Source organism: Anomalospiza imberbis, chromosome 5 (genome assembly GCF_031753505.1).
Source record: "Anomalospiza imberbis isolate Cuckoo-Finch-1a 21T00152 chromosome 5, ASM3175350v1, whole genome shotgun sequence".
Taxonomy (NCBI): domain Eukaryota; kingdom Metazoa; phylum Chordata; class Aves; order Passeriformes; family Viduidae; genus Anomalospiza; species Anomalospiza imberbis.
In genome coordinates, this window is record NC_089685.1 from 49,875,860 (window position 1) to 49,894,200 (window position 18,341).

At 41.0% G+C, this 18,341-nt stretch overlaps 1 protein-coding gene across 7 annotated transcripts in view; it reads left to right on the forward strand.

Moving 5' to 3' along the window:
• The window catches only part of SCUBE1 (signal peptide, CUB domain and EGF like domain containing 1), a 222,588-nt gene that overhangs the window by 70,710 nt on the left and 133,537 nt on the right, over window positions 1-18,341 (forward strand). For all 7 annotated transcript variants that reach the window (XM_068190668.1, XM_068190666.1, XM_068190671.1 and 4 more), the window contains one exon: window positions 14,622-14,756. In XM_068190668.1, the coding sequence (XP_068046769.1) occupies window positions 14,622-14,756 (135 nt within the window). The remainder of the gene's footprint in view (window positions 1-14,621; window positions 14,757-18,341) is intronic.

Sequence of the window (18,341 nt, forward strand, 5' to 3'; positions counted from 1 at the left end):
CATTTCCATATTTTTACTTGAACAGGATTTTGAGACTTGGAGGTGGTTTATGCCTTAAGAGAAGCAGGCCAGACCCCAAATCAGGTCTCAGTAGTTGAGTGGGAAGGAGCAGTTCTAACTGTGAGGGGTCCAAGCCGTAAGATGGGAATGGGAATGTATAAAATATATATTTATAGACAAGATGAGAACTGTTGAAATGCAAGGTTAACAACACATTTATCTGCATATTTTAAACCCTTGTGAGCTCTGCCTTTCTGCAAAAGATGACAGGCAGTGATCAAATCCTTGGGGTGTAGTAAGAGCCTTGACATCAGGGGAGCTTCTGGTATTTAGCTACTGAACCTTCCCAAGACAAGCTGCAGTGAGCACATTCACACAAATCCACACTACAAATTGCACAGCAGACTGCCTTGTAGTGACAAATGTGTTCTTGTAGAATGAAAAACTTGAAAGTATTTTTTGAAGTTCTTTGGTTTTCAGATGCAAGCCTAAGTGACAGATTTGTTGTCTGATTTTAACCATATTCCTGATTGTTACTGATTTTTTACCATATTCCTGGTTTCAGATATTTTACCATTATTCTTGTTTGGTCTGTACATGAGATTAATAAGAACAGCTGTGATTCATCACAGCAATTTAAAGTATTCAGTCTTCATGGTACAGTAGTGTGAATCAGATTTTAGAACACATATTGCTATTCTGCACTTTGTGCTGACTAATGACTAGGTGCTGAGAAAATATGGATAGCTGGGATGAAAATGTTATAGAGACAATTCTCTATTAGATGTTTACATGCAACTTCGGTATAAATGTGTTTACTTTTGTTATTTGTCTGCCTGCATCTTGTGAAAGTCTCCATGGTGCCAAGTGGTAGCAGGCAGTCAGAAAACTAAATTAAATCTCTTTTTTAAGATGGGATTATAACATTTTAGTTCTGATGGTCTTCCAACTTCAGTAAAAATCTGGAATTCTCTTGGTGGTTAATGGATAGGTCTTTGGTATCCAGCCCTCTCTGAAGATGGGATCTCAACACTCTGCTTTCCTTATCTTGCTTTTTCTATTTCTGTATAAAGTTTCCCCCTTTAAAAGTACTCTAATGTTTGGTCACCCCACATTAATCTTTGGAGTTCAAATGGGATATAACTTTCTTTACATGTTAATTTGCTGTATGTTTGCTTTCTTAAGCCAATGTGATCTGAAAAGTACCAAAACAAGTGAGAGCATAAATCAGCATAGACCAAAGCTTTTTGTTAGGTATGGGGAAATAATCAAAAGTGTAGAATAAATCTTGGTGGCTGTCAGCTATGAAGTTAGATTCTCAGACTGTCATAATAAATTAGGAAACTGGGAGCTGTGTGACAGCAGCATCAATCTCAGTCTCTTGTTTCTGCAAGTCTTCTTGTTGTCTGAGCCTTTTTGTTCTTTTTTTTTTTTTCAAATACTTACTCCCCAGAGGAGGTAATCAATCACAGAAAGATTTCTCTACTTGGAAAACTCAGGAAAGTAAAGAATAAGCAGCTTAGAGTGTGAAGCTAATATGTATAAGTTAAATCCCATATGGATGCTCTTAGTCTGATATGGCTGTAGATAGTGTCTTGTTTTAACAAGCTCAGAGATACTGCATCCTTACTGCTTTACCTCATTTGTGTTAGTTTTTTGTCTTTTGTCAATTCATCTTAACTTTCTCATAATAGCAAATTTATGAGCCAGTGTTGATAATATTGACATACACCTTAATGGAAAAACTATAAAATGCATTGAATTTATCAAACTTTGGGAGCTGCATCGTGTTCAGTGCTTACTTAAACCAAGGGAGAATGTGTGTTCACCTGAGGCTTCAGGATTCCAGCCTATAATGGGTGTGTCAAGTGTGTCAGGGCATTCAAGCCCTCCCTAATGGAATGGTGCCTTTTTCAGTCCTAGAAATTACATAGATCCCGTTGAAACACTGAATTCATGTGGATTACAAAAAGACATCAGACAAAGAAGTCATCTGATCCCTGATTTCAAAGAGAGTCACTGTCGAGCAATGCTTAGAATGCAGTCAGTCCTTGGCAGTGTTGATTTATGATAAACAATATGATTTATACAGTCAAGAAGCAGCCATCATGAAGAATAGCTGCTACATAGTTGCTGACTGTATTAGAAAATGAGACCTAACTCTTTTCCAGTAGGAATGAGTTCTAGATGAAAGGCTGGCAATGAGTTTCCTGCTAAGTAGATTTTAGGGTCTCAGATTTCCATAGTGCCCTGCCTTTGCTGTCTAACACTCTTCATGAATTTCTGCATCTTTACATTATTCTTTTGACTTCAGTGTGCAGTGTGCAAACTTGAAAATATGGATCAAGCTACAAGACTAAGGTAGAGGCTTGTTTTTACTGCTTTCATTATGTTCTGCAGACTTCAATCCAGTTCCTTTTCAAGCATCTCAAAATATTCCCTGTTTCTCACTGGAGCTGGATCAGAGCATAAGACATAGTTTTGCCTGAAAGAGGAGCAGGAAGGAACATGGAGTAGTTGATGGCAGCATGTTTTAATATTACTTTTTTGATGACTGTGGCTAACATCAAAAAAATAATAATAATAACTCATTGAAAAGTCACTGGACATTTACAAGAATGATTGTTTAGAGAATTTGCAATGTTTGGGACTAAAGCAAAATTTAAGAGGCCTTATGAGATATGGAAAGAAATTATTAGAAATAATTCTCTCAAGTCTTCAAAAAGGGCAAGAAGGAAGACCCAGGAAACTACAGGTCAGTGAGCCTCACCATCACTGGCAAGGTGATGGAACAGCTCACCCTGGATGTTATCTTTGAGCATATGGAGGAAAAGAATCACAAAATCACAGAATGGTTTGGGTTGGAAGGGACCTTAAAGATCATTCAGTTCCACCCCCTGCCATGGGCAGGGACCCATTCCACTATCCCGGGTTGCTCCAAGCCCCATCTAACCTGGCCTTGGACACTTGTAGGGATTGGGCAGCCACAGCTCCTCTGAGCAGCCCATGCCAGGGCCTCTCCATCCTCACAGGGAAGAGTTCCTTCCTAATTTCAAATCTAAATCTACCCTCCTTTAGCTTAAAGCCATTTTCCCTTGTCCTGTCACTGCATGTACTTGTAAAAAGCCCTTCTCTGGATTTCTTGTAGGCTCACTTCACCTACTGAAATGCCACAATGAGTTTTTCCTGCATCCTTCTCTTCTCCAGGCTGACCAATCCCAATTGCCTCAGCAGAGCTGCTCCATCCCTCTGATCCCCTTGGTGTCCCTGCTCTGGCTCCAGCAGCTCCCTGTCCTTCCTGTGCTGGGCCCAGGGCTGGATGCAGCCCTGCAGGGAAGGGGGTCTCAGCAGAGCGGGGCAGAGGGGCAGAATCCCCCCTGCCCTGCTGCCCTGGGGCTCTGGGTGCAGCCCAGCACAGGGGGGTTCTGGGTTGGGGCAGGGCCAGCTCTCACCCACAGCACCCCCAAGTCCTTCTGCCAGGGCTGCTCCCTCCGCTCATCCCCAGCCTGGATCCATCACACACAGGGATGTGCCCAAGACAGGGGCAGCACCAGCACTTGGTCTGGTTAAACCTCATTAGATACCATGGGCCGCTGCTCGAGCTTGTCCAGGTGCCTCTGGATCGTCACTGCACCCTCAGCTTGGTGTCACCTGCAGAGCTGCTGAGGGTGATCCCTTTGCTTGTGTCATGGATTCTCCAAGGGGAAATCACACTTGACTAGTTGGATAGTCTTCTGTGATGGAATGATGGGCTAGGGATGAGGGAGAGCAGTGGATGTTCTCTGCCTTGACTTCTCAAAGGCTTTTGACACTGTCCCCTACAAGATCCTTATGGGTGAGCTTGGGGAGTGCAGGTTGGCTGAGGGCCAGTGAGGTGCATTGAGAGCTGACTGAAAGGCAAAGCAGCAGTGCAGGGTCTGGCTGGTGGCCTGTAGCCAGTGGTGCCCCCAGGGGTCAGGGCTGGCCCCAGTATTGTTCCTCTTACTCATCAGGCCCTGGGTGAAGGGAAGAGCACATTTGCTGATGATCCAAAACAGTAAGGCATGTCCTGGCACACCAGAAGGTGCTGCTGTTCTGTGAGACCCAGACAGGCTGGGGAGCTGGGCAGAGAGGAATCTAAGAAAGTTCAACGAGGGCGAGGGCAAGGGCAGGGTCCTGCACCTGGGCAGGAACAACCCCCAGGTACCAGGACAGGCTGGAGAGCAGCTCTGAGGAGAAGGACCTGGGGGTCCTGATTGGCAGTGAGCTGTTCCCAAGCCAGCAGTGCCCTGAGAGCAAGGAGCCAGTGGAATCCTGGGGTGCATCAGCAAGAGCCAGCAGCTCAGGGAGTGATCCTGCCAGCCCTGGGAGGCACATCTGGAGAGCTGTGAGCAGCTCTGGGCTCCTCAGGGCAGGAGGGACATGGAGCTCCTGGAGTGGGGCCAGCAAAGGGCTGTATAGATGATGAGGGGACTGGAGCATCTCTCCTGTGAGGAACCGAATGGGGGAAGACGTGACTGAGAGGGGATCTTATAAATGCATACAAATATCTTCAGGGACAAGGGGCACAGACTGAAACAGAGGAAGTCTTTTTCTGAATATAAGAAAAATCTTCTTTACTGTGAGAGTGACAGAGCACTGGAACTGGCTTCCCAGAGAGGCTGTGGAGTGTCGTCCTCTGAAGAGATTCAAATCCTACCTGGACACAATCCTCTGCGACCTGCTCCAGGTGCCCCTGCTTCAGCAGGGGTATTGGGCTGGATGATCTCCAGGGTTTCCTGCCAACCCTATCTCTTCTGTGTTTCTGCAATGAAAATTAGTTTTCTTAAATAAATAAGAGTCCATATTGTGCCATAGTTTGGAGCAAAAATGTTTGAAAAAGTTGAGAAACTATTTAATTATTTGTGTTGTTTATTTTGAAGGCATAATTAAGAAACTGCTTCTGAAATTAATCAGAAACTCCATAAAAATTATGAGTATGACTGCAATGAAAGGGTTCTGGACTTGACTAAGGATTTAGGGGGATTGGATTTGTAGTGTAGGGCAATCATGTAGGGCTTGTTAGATAAGCTGCTAAGCACTCTGGTCCCAGTGCATCAAAACTTCTATGTGCACAACAGGTACAAAGCATGGTATCTTGCTGCCTGTACAACTAGAGTGCTTTCTTAAATAGGCCCAAGAGTGGCTAATGTCACCAAATGTTACTCAGTACTTACAAAAAACTCCTTAACACCCTGTATGAACATGTTAGGGAAGTCTAAGAGACTTGGTTTAAGTCACTTTAAAAATAACTTGAAGATCGCCCTCTAATCTATAAAACCTGAGTAGATCACAGGCTCAGGCTGTTAATGACTGCACATTGAAAGAATGTGAGTACTCATTCTTGTGCTCTGAAATGACATGAATACCCAAGGCAAGGACTGAGTTTTGCTTTGAGTAGATTCCAGTAAGTGTCCACTTCATCATTTCACACAGACTGCATGTCTGAGTGGGACCTCAGGGCTTTCAACTTGCAGAATATGTCAGCAGATGGTCAGTCTGTTTGCCTTAACATGTAAATAGTTTTCCCTCTGATTTAAGGTTCTGTACAACCAGTATTAGGTATCTCAGAGTAAAAGGTAAGAAGGTTTTCAGTGGAATAAGTTGCCCATAGAAAGCTCTGCATCATTTCTGCGATTTACAGATTAATTTACATGCAAGGATCGATTGCATTGGTCCAGCAGAGGGCTGTGGAGATGATCAGGGGTCTAGAACATCTCTTGTATAGGGAGAGGCTGAGGCAGCAGGGCCTGTTTAGCCTGGAGAAGAGACAACCAAAAGAGGATCTTACCAATGTCTGTCATGTCTGCATGGAGGGTGTCCTGAGAAGAGGTGGGAGCCAGGTTCTTTTCAGTTGTGCCAGACAGCAAGATGAGAGGCAATGGGCAAAAACTGGAACACGGGAAGTGTTCCATGAGGAACATCAGGAGAAACTTCTTTACTGTGCAGGCAACTGAGCGCTGGCAGCCCAGAGAGGGTGTGGAGTCTCCTTCTGTGGAAGATCCTCAAAAGCCATGTGGTCACAATCCTGAGTAATATGCTCTAGGGTCACCCTGCCTGAGCAGAGAGGTTGGATGATCTCCAGTGTACACTTAAGTAAGAATTCTTAGGGTTTTTCCTTTAAAAATTGCACAGCATTATATAGCTGTTAGAGAAATCCATTTATGTGTTCCCAAGTGCTGACAAAAAGAATATACAGGTCTCGTGAATTTTACAGTGAAGGTGGAGTTAAGGTGGTTGTTTGTTTTGATTTATTTTGGGTTCTTTGTGTTGGCTGTACACTACCAAGCCAGCTCCAAACTTAATAAATTCTTGCCTTCTCTACATAAATATGATGTTCCTGAAGTCAGGTTTTTTGACTGCTGTTGCTTTTCATTGGTAATTCCCAGCTCAGGGCAATGTTGGTCTCTCTTTATAAGAGGTGAATGTGGTGATATGTCCATCTGTTGAGTTGCTTAGCACTAACACAACTTACTGCAGTTTACATGTTCTAATGGGTGGCTGCTGATGAGCTGCTGCACAGGTATCCAGCTGTTTTCTTAAACCCAGGTAGTCAAAAAACCCCCAACCAACCAGTCCAGCTTTGTGCTGTGTGATACAGAACAAGTGGCTTGAGTCATAAGCTAGTGTTGCTATTTCATATTAAAAAAAATACTATTTGCTGTAAGATCTTAAATATGGTCCAGGTATTTCTGTCCAGAGAAATCAGAGAATATATTTGTTCTAATATTGGGTTTTGTGTTGCTCATGTTTAGGAGAGTGGAAATGCTGAACTCATTTCCCAGGTGGCAAAAATGCCCATTTGCTCAAACATTTTGTGCCAAAGGAAGCATTCATTCTCTGAAACTATTCAGAAACTGAGGCTGTGTTTATAAAACAGTTTTCATCAATGGAGATACTTTCAGGAAAATGTAATTGTTTTGATATGGTCTACAGGAAGGATTTCAGCATTTTCAGCACTTTTCTGTTCCCTAAAAGTTTAATGACTAGATATGTGTCTGACTAAGCCAATTCCCATGAATAAGCCAGTATTTTTCTACTCCTGCTATAGTTCTTATTTCACTGTATTGAAAGTTGTGCTTGAGACTCTCTCATTTTTTCCACTTTTCATGGACCTCAAGTATTGTCCATATAGAGCGTGACTTCATAGCCTACTGGATGCTGCAGTGCTTAGGTTAAAATCACTCATCTGAATCTAGAGAGGCCCCTAACTGTGTTACTGTCAGATAACAATGAAAATCTTTAATCTAGCCATTTTTAGGCTTTTATCACCAGAGCTCAGGAAGGAAGAACTTCATGTGGTATAGACCTGGAAAATCCTACCAACTTGGGATGGACATACTGTCTCATTTTTTCATGTCAAGTTGTATGGGTTGTTTAACCCAAAAGAAAAAAAATCTTTTTTCATTTTTGAAACCATAATAACAATACAACAAGAAGAAGTTTTGAGTTAACCCAAACCAAATTTTTCTAATCTTGGTAGGGTCTATAAGTGAATGTAAAAGGAAGCAGGTATAAGCAATAATTGTCCTGGAAGAAGGATACCTCAGTTCAGCCTGCAGCAGTTAATGATGCTGAGGAAAAAGATGAAGTAAGGGGAATTATGGTAATAGACTAAATAATTTACTTATCTCAAATTTTTCCTTCAATTGTTCTGTACTGCTGCTTGTTTGTATCTGTAATTAGCTTCCCTCCACTAATTTATGGAGTAGTGTTAATCCAGCATTTGCCACTTGGAGTGCCTACATATAACCAGATGTCAGTGGGAACTGCAAACTAATACTTATGGGGCTGTGGATGTCTGTGCTTCACAGAAAGAGCTTCATGCCAAGCGGGAGGCTGCTGGCATTCCCTGGACAGTGGCATAGATGAAAAGAAGTGTGATCAAATTCACACACAATTGTCTTAAAGCCTGAATCAAAAGAGTGGATAACATGAACAAATAATCGAGCAGGAACTTCACTGAGTTTAGGCACTGTTGTCAGGAGGCCATCTGTGAAAACATAGAAGCTACAACTAAGAAGTCACATTCAGGGACTTGGATGTTTATTTTGGAAATGCTAAAAGCTGTGAAAAGGGTTTTGGTGTCTTAAGAGGACAGAGAGAGTGGTGCCCAGTTGGTTAAGAAAGGACAGGTGACATCAAGAGAGTTGAACTTGATGCAACATCCAAGCAATATATGGGGCTGTTAGCTTCAGCTCAGCAGATGGGCAGCAATCACATGCAGCAGAGTTAAACTGTGAGTTACATGTGTGTTTCCTGGGCTGTGCAGAGTAAAGAAGTCTCTTGCAGCTGCATTTACACCATATTTGCCTGCTGTGAAATTTAAGACACTCCACTGTGTGTCACAAAATATCTACAGAAAAGATTTGAAGCATCCTTTTCAAGTTGTGCAGGCAAGGAAGAAACCCAGTCAGTGGGTGCTGAGTGGGAGTGGATAGATGATTGTAGCCCATTAAAGAACTGAATTGTCCAGGACAGATCACAGACATCACTTTAAGTGTTCTATCGTTGTACATATGAAAAGAATGGTTCTAGGGATCAATTAATTAATCAATTATTTTAGAATTATTGTAGTGTTCATCACCCAAGAGCATTCTTGTGATTGTTTCTTTATGTTTCCCATCCGTAAAATGTGCTTTATTTCTTGGGGATAGGTAGTTTTTCACACTTCTTGTTGGTTTGGGTGGTGTTTTTTATGTCTAGTTCAGTAAATATTGACTACAGTAGGATCCATCTTCTGCAAGTGCATCTTTTCTCAGCAAGGGCCCTAGTGAGTATTTTTGCAACTGTGGGAGTGAATGAAGCATTGAATTCAAGGCTATGGTGTGCTTTCTCCTTTTCTTCACCAGATTTTTCAGTTTCTGAAAGGAGGGGACAAAAAGTAGAATCTAGTCTCATGTGCAAATAACAGAAAATTTAGGCCCAGCTTTTAAATTTTTGGTGAAATCTGATTTCAGATCTGCTGGAGATTCAAATGCTGTGTACATAGGTAGCAATGTCTCTTGCCTCTAATATTTCTCCCTGTGTGCTCATATGAAGTCAATCTAAGGAAGATGGTTTGGCAGCTCTTCCAGTTAGCAGTGATTCTTGTTTCCATGGCCCCCTCAGCTGCTGCAAGGGATCACCCTCCCTACCTTCCCTACCTTCACAGCATGTCACTGCTTGTAAGAGCATTCCAGCAGGAGCACCTGCCTGCAGCCTCTGATCTGATACCACTCCTACATGCCAGATTTGCTTTTTGGGCTTACATGGGAATCTTGAGATCCCATCTTCCAAGACACCCACTCCAACAGAGCATCACGGTACTTGGAGGATTAGAGAAGTGAGGAGAGTGTGTTCCAAATGCTGCTGTCATTAAAGGTTAACTCCTAGAAATGAGCACATTTTGTTTTAAACATTATATACTGAAGACATTTGAATTGTTTTTGTGATTATCTTATTGTATATTGCTGTGCTTCAGGGTTCAGAATAGATGAGACAGTACGAGGCTAATGGAGATTTGTAAGATGAAGAAAAAAGCAGAAAAAGCAAGTAGTGAATGAATATTTACTCTTTCTCACAATAATGGAATCTGGGGGCATTCATCCAGTCTGTGAAGCAGCATTTTAGAAATAAACAAAAGTGTGTCATTTTTATACAACCTATAATAAAATTAAATCTTATAATTGAATTGCAGAAGTAATTGCCCCATTGTGTTGGGCACATTGGAGATTAGAGAAATCCACACAGGAAAAATCCAGCAGAACAATGGTCTAGGAAGTGATTTAGGAAAGTTGATAGGTGTGTGATGGCTGAAACCTGGGAGAACATGTCTGCAATGGCTCTGTCCCATCTTTACAGTCTTCTCCTGCATATCAGCTACAAGGACAGTGTCAGAGATGCTGGGCTAGACGTGATTTTGGTATAATTACGACTGTAGTAAATCCAGAGATGAGATTTTTAAAATTTTAATTAGACTTTCCACTGGCTTTCTGACTGGAAATATTCAGAATATAATGATTTTAAAATTCCATAATCAGGCACTTACATTTTCCAAGCCTGTGGTTGCTGATCTTTTCCCTCACAAATGAAAAATATCCTAAGCGGAGTTTTGTTGCTAACATTTGAGAAAAGTCTGCAGTATTGCTATCAGTGCTTCATCTCTCTGTCACAATGTTCTGCTCTAGTAAAATAGGCATCTTAGAAATATCTTCCAAAAGTTTCCAAGAGTAGCTTAGAGAGGAAAAATAGCAGGATCAGCTCCCTGGATCATGAGTCAAAATCCTGTTTTTAGAAATCTTGATGTGACAGCAAGTACATTTTACTATGGTTCCCTAATGCTTTGGTGATTTTGAAGACTCAGACTTCTGAGGGTCTTAAGTGTTTTTTTGAAAATGCTGACATAAAAGAAATATGTCAGAAGGAAGGAAGAGAAGATCAGGGGAGGAAGAAAACAGTGGACATACTGTTCCTGGCATTGACTCTGTGTAGTGTTTCCACTTTTGTGTCTTCCTGCTCATGGTTTTGGTTTCAGGTACCCTTAGCAGACCTTTCTCCCTCCATGGTATCCAAACAGGACACTTTGCTGAAAGAGCTTCTTTAGGCCAAACACTGCAAGAAGCTCTGTGCTAGATCAGGGTGAAACACCAGTGAAGTTAATTTGAAAAATTCATCAGATAAATTAAATGAGAAACTGAAAACATTTGTTTATTTAATATATAAAACATTCATCTTTATTAACTGTAATATTTCCTACCCTTTGATACTGTTCCACACTACCACTCTCCAGAGGATCTCATCTTACTAAGGTACAGAACAAGAGTTTGATTATATGAAGGCAGTGGGCCAAAAAGCTAGAGGTATTATGCAAATTGAAATATGCATTCATTTGCATAATGCTTCTGATATAGAGATATCGATATAGTTATATCTGTATGCATTTATGCAGCCATTATCTCTCTGTCTCTGTTGAAAGATCCTTCTCCTTTCCCAGCCTTTCCCTGAGCTGGCTCTTGCCCTGGTCCTGGTTGTCCTTGATGAGGACTGGCCACTCTAAAGTCCAGGGGCTCCTTTCCCTGCAAACATAGATTTGTCACTGGTCTAAATTCTGTAGCAGCAATTCTTGCTTTTGTGCTGGTTGTCATCTGAGCTGTTTATTTGTGCTGGTAAGGAGCAGCTAAGAGCTGTGGAAACAGAGCTGTTTCTGGGTCCTTCCAGCAGCAGTTGTCTTTGGCAAACAGAATCACAGGATGGTTCTTTGTGATGAGTGTTACAGAGAATGGCTTAAGGACATGTATTCACTCTCTGCTAGTTCTTCATCCTCTTTTTGAGGATGAGGGTTGGAGCAGCCATGTGGAATAACCATCTGAGCTCAGCTCAGGTGAGAATCTTTTAGCATTCTTTCGTGGGTTTGGATTGTAAAGACTTGCTGGAATCTTCCTGCATCAGTGGGGTTTTGAGACTCAGCTCTCCTGTAAGTACTGGGTGTAATGTACTTTAGGAATCAACACATTGTCAGGTGGGGAGACCAAGCTTAAACTTTTGTCATAGAAGAAGGCTAGGAAATGGATTTGACTTTCCATGCACCAGTTTAAAGGAATGGAGGCTTGCTCCTGCTACCTTGAAGCTGCTGTCCTCAGAGACACAATCTGGTCCTGAATGATCAGTGGTACCTGATTTTGTGTAAAAGTTTATGAAAGAAGACCTGTCTGTTGTTGTAAAAGAAGAGAAAAATTCTGTTTTATTAAGAATAGAGTAATAAACCAAGTAAGCTTTGTGTTTGCGCTCAATCAATTTAAAAGTTTTTAATATGGGTTTAGTTGGGGCTTGGAGTAGGTGTTTGAGTGAAGGGATTTTATGCTGTAAGTGACTTTTTTCAAATCTCTAGAGTTAGGCCCTGGGGTGCAGGTATAAACTGTCACGCGGAGTTGGCACCAATTAAAGCTCCTGAGAATCTACCCTGTTTTTTCAAAACAGTCAACAGCCATGTTTGACATGTAGAGAGCCAGCAAAACTGGAGCTAAAAAAAGCTTTATTGAAAACCTGACTGCTTACTTTGATGTTTATGTGGGACTTAATCTCTAGAAAATCTGTTCCAAAATTCAGTCTCATTGGTGCTGTACTACCAATGTTTCCACTTTCAGGTGGACAACTTGAGCTGCACTGAATGAGAATTGCACAATGAAAGAAAGAAATAGGCCCTTGGGCAGGTATTTCATTTGTGAGCTTTGAAAAAATTCAGAGACATTAAGGAATTACTCTGCCAGATCTACCAAAGCTTCAGCTTCTTGGAGTCAAGGGAGTTCTCTTGCATAACTTCAGAAGACTATTTTATGCTGTTCTATCAACTGGCTTATTAATAAACTGATAGGTTGATCATAAAGTAACTTTACTGGAAAGAAAGTTTACCAAGTGAAGAATTCAGTAGATATTTTCCAGGCACCCATGTCCAATAGATTGCTTGGTGTGATGAACAGTAAGCAATACTGCCTTTTAAGACTGCAGTAATACAAAGTGCTCCAAAAAGCCTAACCCTAGTAGGACTGAGACCTGAGGACATGGGAAAAAATCATGCACCATCAGGCCAAGATCCATTGCAAGGCATGTAGTATAGAGTAGTCCTAGATCCCAGCTGTTTCCTTTCTTCAAGTCCTTCATAAATGCGTACTAAAATAAGTTTGAGGCAAGTAATTGAACACAATTGGAAGGAATTCCTCATAGAAAAGCTTTTTAAAGAGTTTTGATTGTAATAATTTTATTCTAGCATATGGATTTGGGGCTTGGTGGTAAATTGATCTCTTTATGGAAATGGTAAATCATTAGCATTTGCTATCAAGAGCAGAAAAAAAATGTTTACAAATCATTGCATTCATTTCAGATTATTCATCAGAGTTGAAAGGCAACTGTTTGAGTTACTTTGTGATACCATAAACAGAGCTCTGGGAAGACCACATACTTTGTAGCGTAATTGGGGGTTTGTGCATGTACCAACTGAGACTTTCCTTCAGTAAGTGCTCAGCTAATTTTCCAAATAGGAGAATCTAGATTCCAGGCTGCTGTTCTGAAGGAGCAAGTTTGAAGTGGCACTGATAGGGCAGCAAGGCCTGCTGACTGACAGAGGAAGGGTCTAACCAAGATGTCTTATTTATTTTCCTTCTTGTGCAGCAGTAGCCAAGGAAAGTCTTCACTTTCTCTTTCCCTACATGCTCCCAAAATCTCTCTGATGAGGTCATGAAAATGTTCACATCGGGAAAAGAGTAAGAACTGAGCACAGGGGGGATTTTGATACAGAAAATTTGAGTCAATAGCACTTAACATTTCCTGGTAAATAAAAAAAAGGAGGACTGTATACACACTTAGGTTGTAGTTCAAGACAGAATGAGACTGCCTGGTTTCCCTGGGTGCTGCTGTAAATTACCCCAGAGCTTTTTTCTCTGTGAGAAAGGGCTACAACTGCTGTCACACAAAGGCAGCACAAACAGCAATAGCTGAGCGAGCTGCCGGAGCTCATGGCCAGCCCTGCATTCAGAGCTGCCTGGAGCTGGCCTTGCTTGCAACAGCACCAGCAAGAGCACCTTGGGTTTACCTTTGTGTGTTGTGGCCAGTCCTGGTGGAATTAATTTCTGCAGGAGCTCTGCCAGCTTTTCTGAGGTTTGGAGTGCTGTGGATCATTTACCTTTGTTGTGGTTATTTTGCCCCTTCCAAAAATAAAATGAAAGCAAAACACACACCAACTCCATCGCTGACATGTTGGCACACACTGTGAAGTAACTTAACTGGCTGAAGTCTTCATAAAAAAGGAAAGCATGGAATTTTCAGATGGCAAGAAAAAAGCAAAAATTGGATATGACACTTCCATGAGCAAAACAGGAGAACTGCAGAGTTGAATGTGAGTCAGATACCTAGTAGTGGCAGTGCTGATACATAGGTGTCTGTTAAACACTACAGCATAAAAACAGATATGCCAAAGAGAAATGATAGGGAATAGGCCCTCACAACAGCCAGTAGCTAATGCTGCCTTTGTGATTTTATATATTTGCCTATTAAAATGACAATACAGACATGGAACATTTAGATTTAAGAAGCCTTCTTTTCACTAAACAACATTAAACAAACTGACAAAGTAGGGGGTTATGACTCCAGTAATTGAAACATGCTGTTCTGTTCAAGACCAGAACTCTATAAAGACTCTTTTCACCCAGTAATGCCCTTTGTGTTTGCCTGCTATCCCTGCTAGAAATTACTGTAGACCTGAAGTATGTCTTTCCAAGTGGAGTGGGAATGACAGAGTGCAACAGCACATTTGGCAGATGGGGTCACAGCCTTTTTAGGTTGCTCATGTTCATTGTGCATTGGAAATCAATTTGCAGTTCAGAATACATGAAGGTATAGGGGGATTCCTCTCCCCACTGTTTGGGGTTTTGTTTAGTTTTTTTTTTTTAAGTTAACTTCAAGCCTAGGATACAGGAAAAATAATTAGAGGGATTAATTTGGATTAACTGATTTGGGCCATCTTCATTAGCTTAATTTACAGCATGCCTTTTTGTGTGTTCCTCATTCTTCTAGATTTACATTCTGAATCTGTGCATTACCTTGAATTTATTTTTCCTTCTGTCTTCTAGATGTTGATGAGTGTCTGGATAACAATGGAGGGTGCCAACAGATTTGTGTAAATACTATGGGCAGCTACGAATGTCAGTGCAAAGAGGGCTTTTTTCTGAGTGATAACCAGCACACCTGCATTCATCGCTCCATTGGTAAGTTTTCAGTGTGCAAAATGTGCTCTTTAGAATAACCATGTTCAGTGAGAAAAGTTGAAACAGTTTGGGGCTTGTTGGGTTTTTTGTTTTTTAATCTCCACAGTTCTCAAAATCATTTTACTGGTTGGTTGGATTTGATTGATTCCTCTGCTAGTCAAACTTGTAGCAGAGCCATAAATAAGACAAAGAGACAGGCTTTGGTTTGACACACAAATTATACTTGGTTCACACAGCAGACTCTTTGTGTAGGCAGAGACAGATTTTCAAATAGTAACTTTCTGGTTCTGAGTTTCCAGAACTTAAAAATCTGTTTAATGGATAATGGTGCACCTGTGTTTCACCTTAGAAAGCATGGTATCTTAAATCCAAATGAGCAGCTTGTTTCCTCTGTAAGTTACACAGCTAGTGGGGGTTTTTGCCAGTCGTGCAGTGCATTATTTAATTGCAGACAGATCATGGCTGATACTGTATTGACACAGGATTTTTCTTTGGTTCAGTACCCTGTCCTTGGGTAGATTAAAAACCAGTTTCTCTGTTGCCTGTGCACTAGCAATAGAAACAAGGAATCCCTGCAGAACTGTGATCCTTGTCTGCTGCTGTTTTGGACTAGAATAAGCAGCTTTCCCTTTTCTATAGATGTCAGACATGGAAGACAAGTTTGAGTGGAAAGGGAGAAAAGAAAACAATATAGCCATAAATCTTTGCAATTAAGTGGACTCTCTCAGTGTTCATTCAGGCTTCTGTGACCCTGGCAGCAGTGGGAATACATGCTAGCAAACTCATTTACCAATAAGCAATACAGAATGACAAAGTGGCAAGATGAGACTGGTGATAAACAGTGCTGTAAATTTCAACAGGCCACACAAATGCTTCTGAGCTATTTTAAGTAACTAATACTAACCAGAAAATCATACTTGAACACAGAGTTTAGTCATTCTGCTGATAAGAAAGAAAAACATTGTCGTTTTGCTACAATGCAGCATCTCAGAAATGTAGATGTGTTTCTGGCACTGTGAGTCTGCTTAAGCAGATTTGTAGGGACAAGTAGTGATTTTGACTTTCAGAATCATGAAACTATGGAATATATATAACTGTGGAATATATATAACAATGGACAGGTCCACTTTTTAGCATGATTATTAAGTATTTTGATTATGACAAGAATATGCAATTAAGCTACTTAACCAGTGCATGTTTGAGGTTGTTATCTAATAAGTTTTTTGTCATTCTTTAGACCTAAATTGTCCAGATTTCTGTCTACCATAAAGTAACCTTCACATAAAGATATCCAACAGAGCAAGGAATAGTAGCTGGAGACTTAATGAAAAGCACTTGCAGAGTACTGCGCACAATCATTATTTCAATTTGCACATTATAAAAATTCCCAGCTGTAATAAAAAAATAATCTAGTTATCTGAGATGGAAAACTAATGAAATAAATGAAAAATGAGACTCTAAAGGCAAAAGCTTATTCTAAAGAATAGTTTTGTAGGGGAAAAGGGTGTGTTTTTATGGCAATGAGGATTCCTAGTTTGTCAGAAAGACTAGGGGAGTGGATTTGCACACTGGCTGCTGTGGGTATATAATAAATATGCATGGAAAATATATTTGTGTTAACTTGTTTACAAAGAAAATGTTATATAAGACATGGACGTTTAATTTGAAGCAATATCTTAAAGTTGTTTTAGATCTGAAAAAAACTAAGCAAACTACCAAATAGACGAGTGGGAATTGCAGTGTATTTTATGAACAAATGGTTTGCAGCTTTTCAAAAGTAAAGTGTCTATTTACAATAACAGCAAACATTACACTGCAGTGTCATGATCTCCTAACAGAAATACATCAGGTGGGTATGCTAGAGGAAGGAACTGAGATGAAGTGATCTCTTTCACTTGTCAGAGGTGTCTGAACTGCAAACAGTAAACATGCATGGTGAGAAAGCAAATGGCTTTTTTAATATCTGTGTTTACTCGCTTTCATAGCTCTCACTTGAAAACGCTGCTACAGAAACTGTTGGAATAAAAAAATACACATCACCATATTTATCCAGAGTGGTGCCAGGGCTATATTGTGACTGTACCTCTGTTGGTAAACAGGGCTGGATTGGACAAAGGCACCCCATGCAGCCAGCACTGCAATCCAAACAAACAAAGGCACTGACTTGCCAAAGCCCTTTAATGAGTTTGTTGACTTTGTGCATAATAAGATCCATTCATTGCAGGGTGAGTGCATTTCTATCTCTGTAAAATGCATGTGCAGTCACAGAATGTTGGTGTCCTCAACGTTTCCTAAAGTCTCTCCAAGGACTCAGCTAGCCTCAAGCCATCAGCCACAAGGTTCTTCATGCAGTTTGCTGCCACCTTTCCCCTCCTGTTTTCAAATGCCTTGGGGAAAAAGGGAGAAGGTTTGCAAGGTGCTTAGGACATGATTGGAGTTAGGAAGAGTTCAGAAGGGAGGGAGCAGCACCAAGCCTAAGGATGCCCTGTCTACAGGCCCAGATCACTTGTCTCAGACACCAGCAGAGCTGGTGCTGATCACTTGCTTGGAGCTCACCAGCACATTCAAGTCATGGGGTGGTTTCAGAATTTCAAAAGGGCTTTGGGTATTGAGAGTTGAGCAGAGGAGGGAATACATCCCTTTTTGCGCTTAGCAGGCAAAGGAATGGCATCTTCCAATAGAGATCTCCTTAAAATTGTAGGCTGCTCTGTGAATTTTCTCAGTTTCCAGAGATGCGCTCTGCTTGTCCCAGTGTTTTTGGGGTGTTTTGTGTCACCGTGCTCCTACCCACAAGTTGTGTTTAAAAGCCATATTGGAGTTCATGATGGGGTCTTATGTTCTTGTTTCTCAAATGACACGTTGGCTTGCTATCCAGAAGTGTTACTAGCTCTTGTAGACAAAAAGGATTAATGATCCACAGAGAAATAATAATTTTATATTAGTGGGAGGCCAGGCTGACATTAAAGTCAGAGAAAACCCTGGTGTCCCAGCACTTGCATTGTTTCACTGTCTTCATTACAGGCCTACTGATTTCTTATGTTTAGTCCCAGTATCTTTTGGAAGGATGCTATGCCCAGTACAACTTAATTTGGTTTTGCATAAAACTTAATTTCACTTTGCTGAGTCAGATTTCAGTGCTAGTTTACTCACAATAATGATGGCAAGAACAGGGAGAGAAAATGGTAGGGAGAATAGATTGTAGAAGTTATGGAGAACTTAACAGTTGTTTATCATTGTATATCTTAATTGCATGAGTGGGTATGAACACTGGGAATCATACCAGAGACAAGCTTGTGTGTGTTTCCTCAAGACTTAGAGAAAAACCTGAATAAAACAGCTGTTACTGTATCATCTCCAGCTCCAGAGGGAGCATGTGTTTAATAAATGTGGAGATCACTATCGTACACTACTGCTGTGACTGAGGTTAATGGGTTACAGCATGTTGTCACTCAATTTGATGATAAACCAAAAGCCCTAATTCAACAAAGCCTTGGGGCAGATCCTTAAAGTCCTAATTTAGGAAAGCTGGTGAAAAATCTAAATTTGGCTTAAAAAGTATTAAAATAGACTTGTGCCTGTAGATAG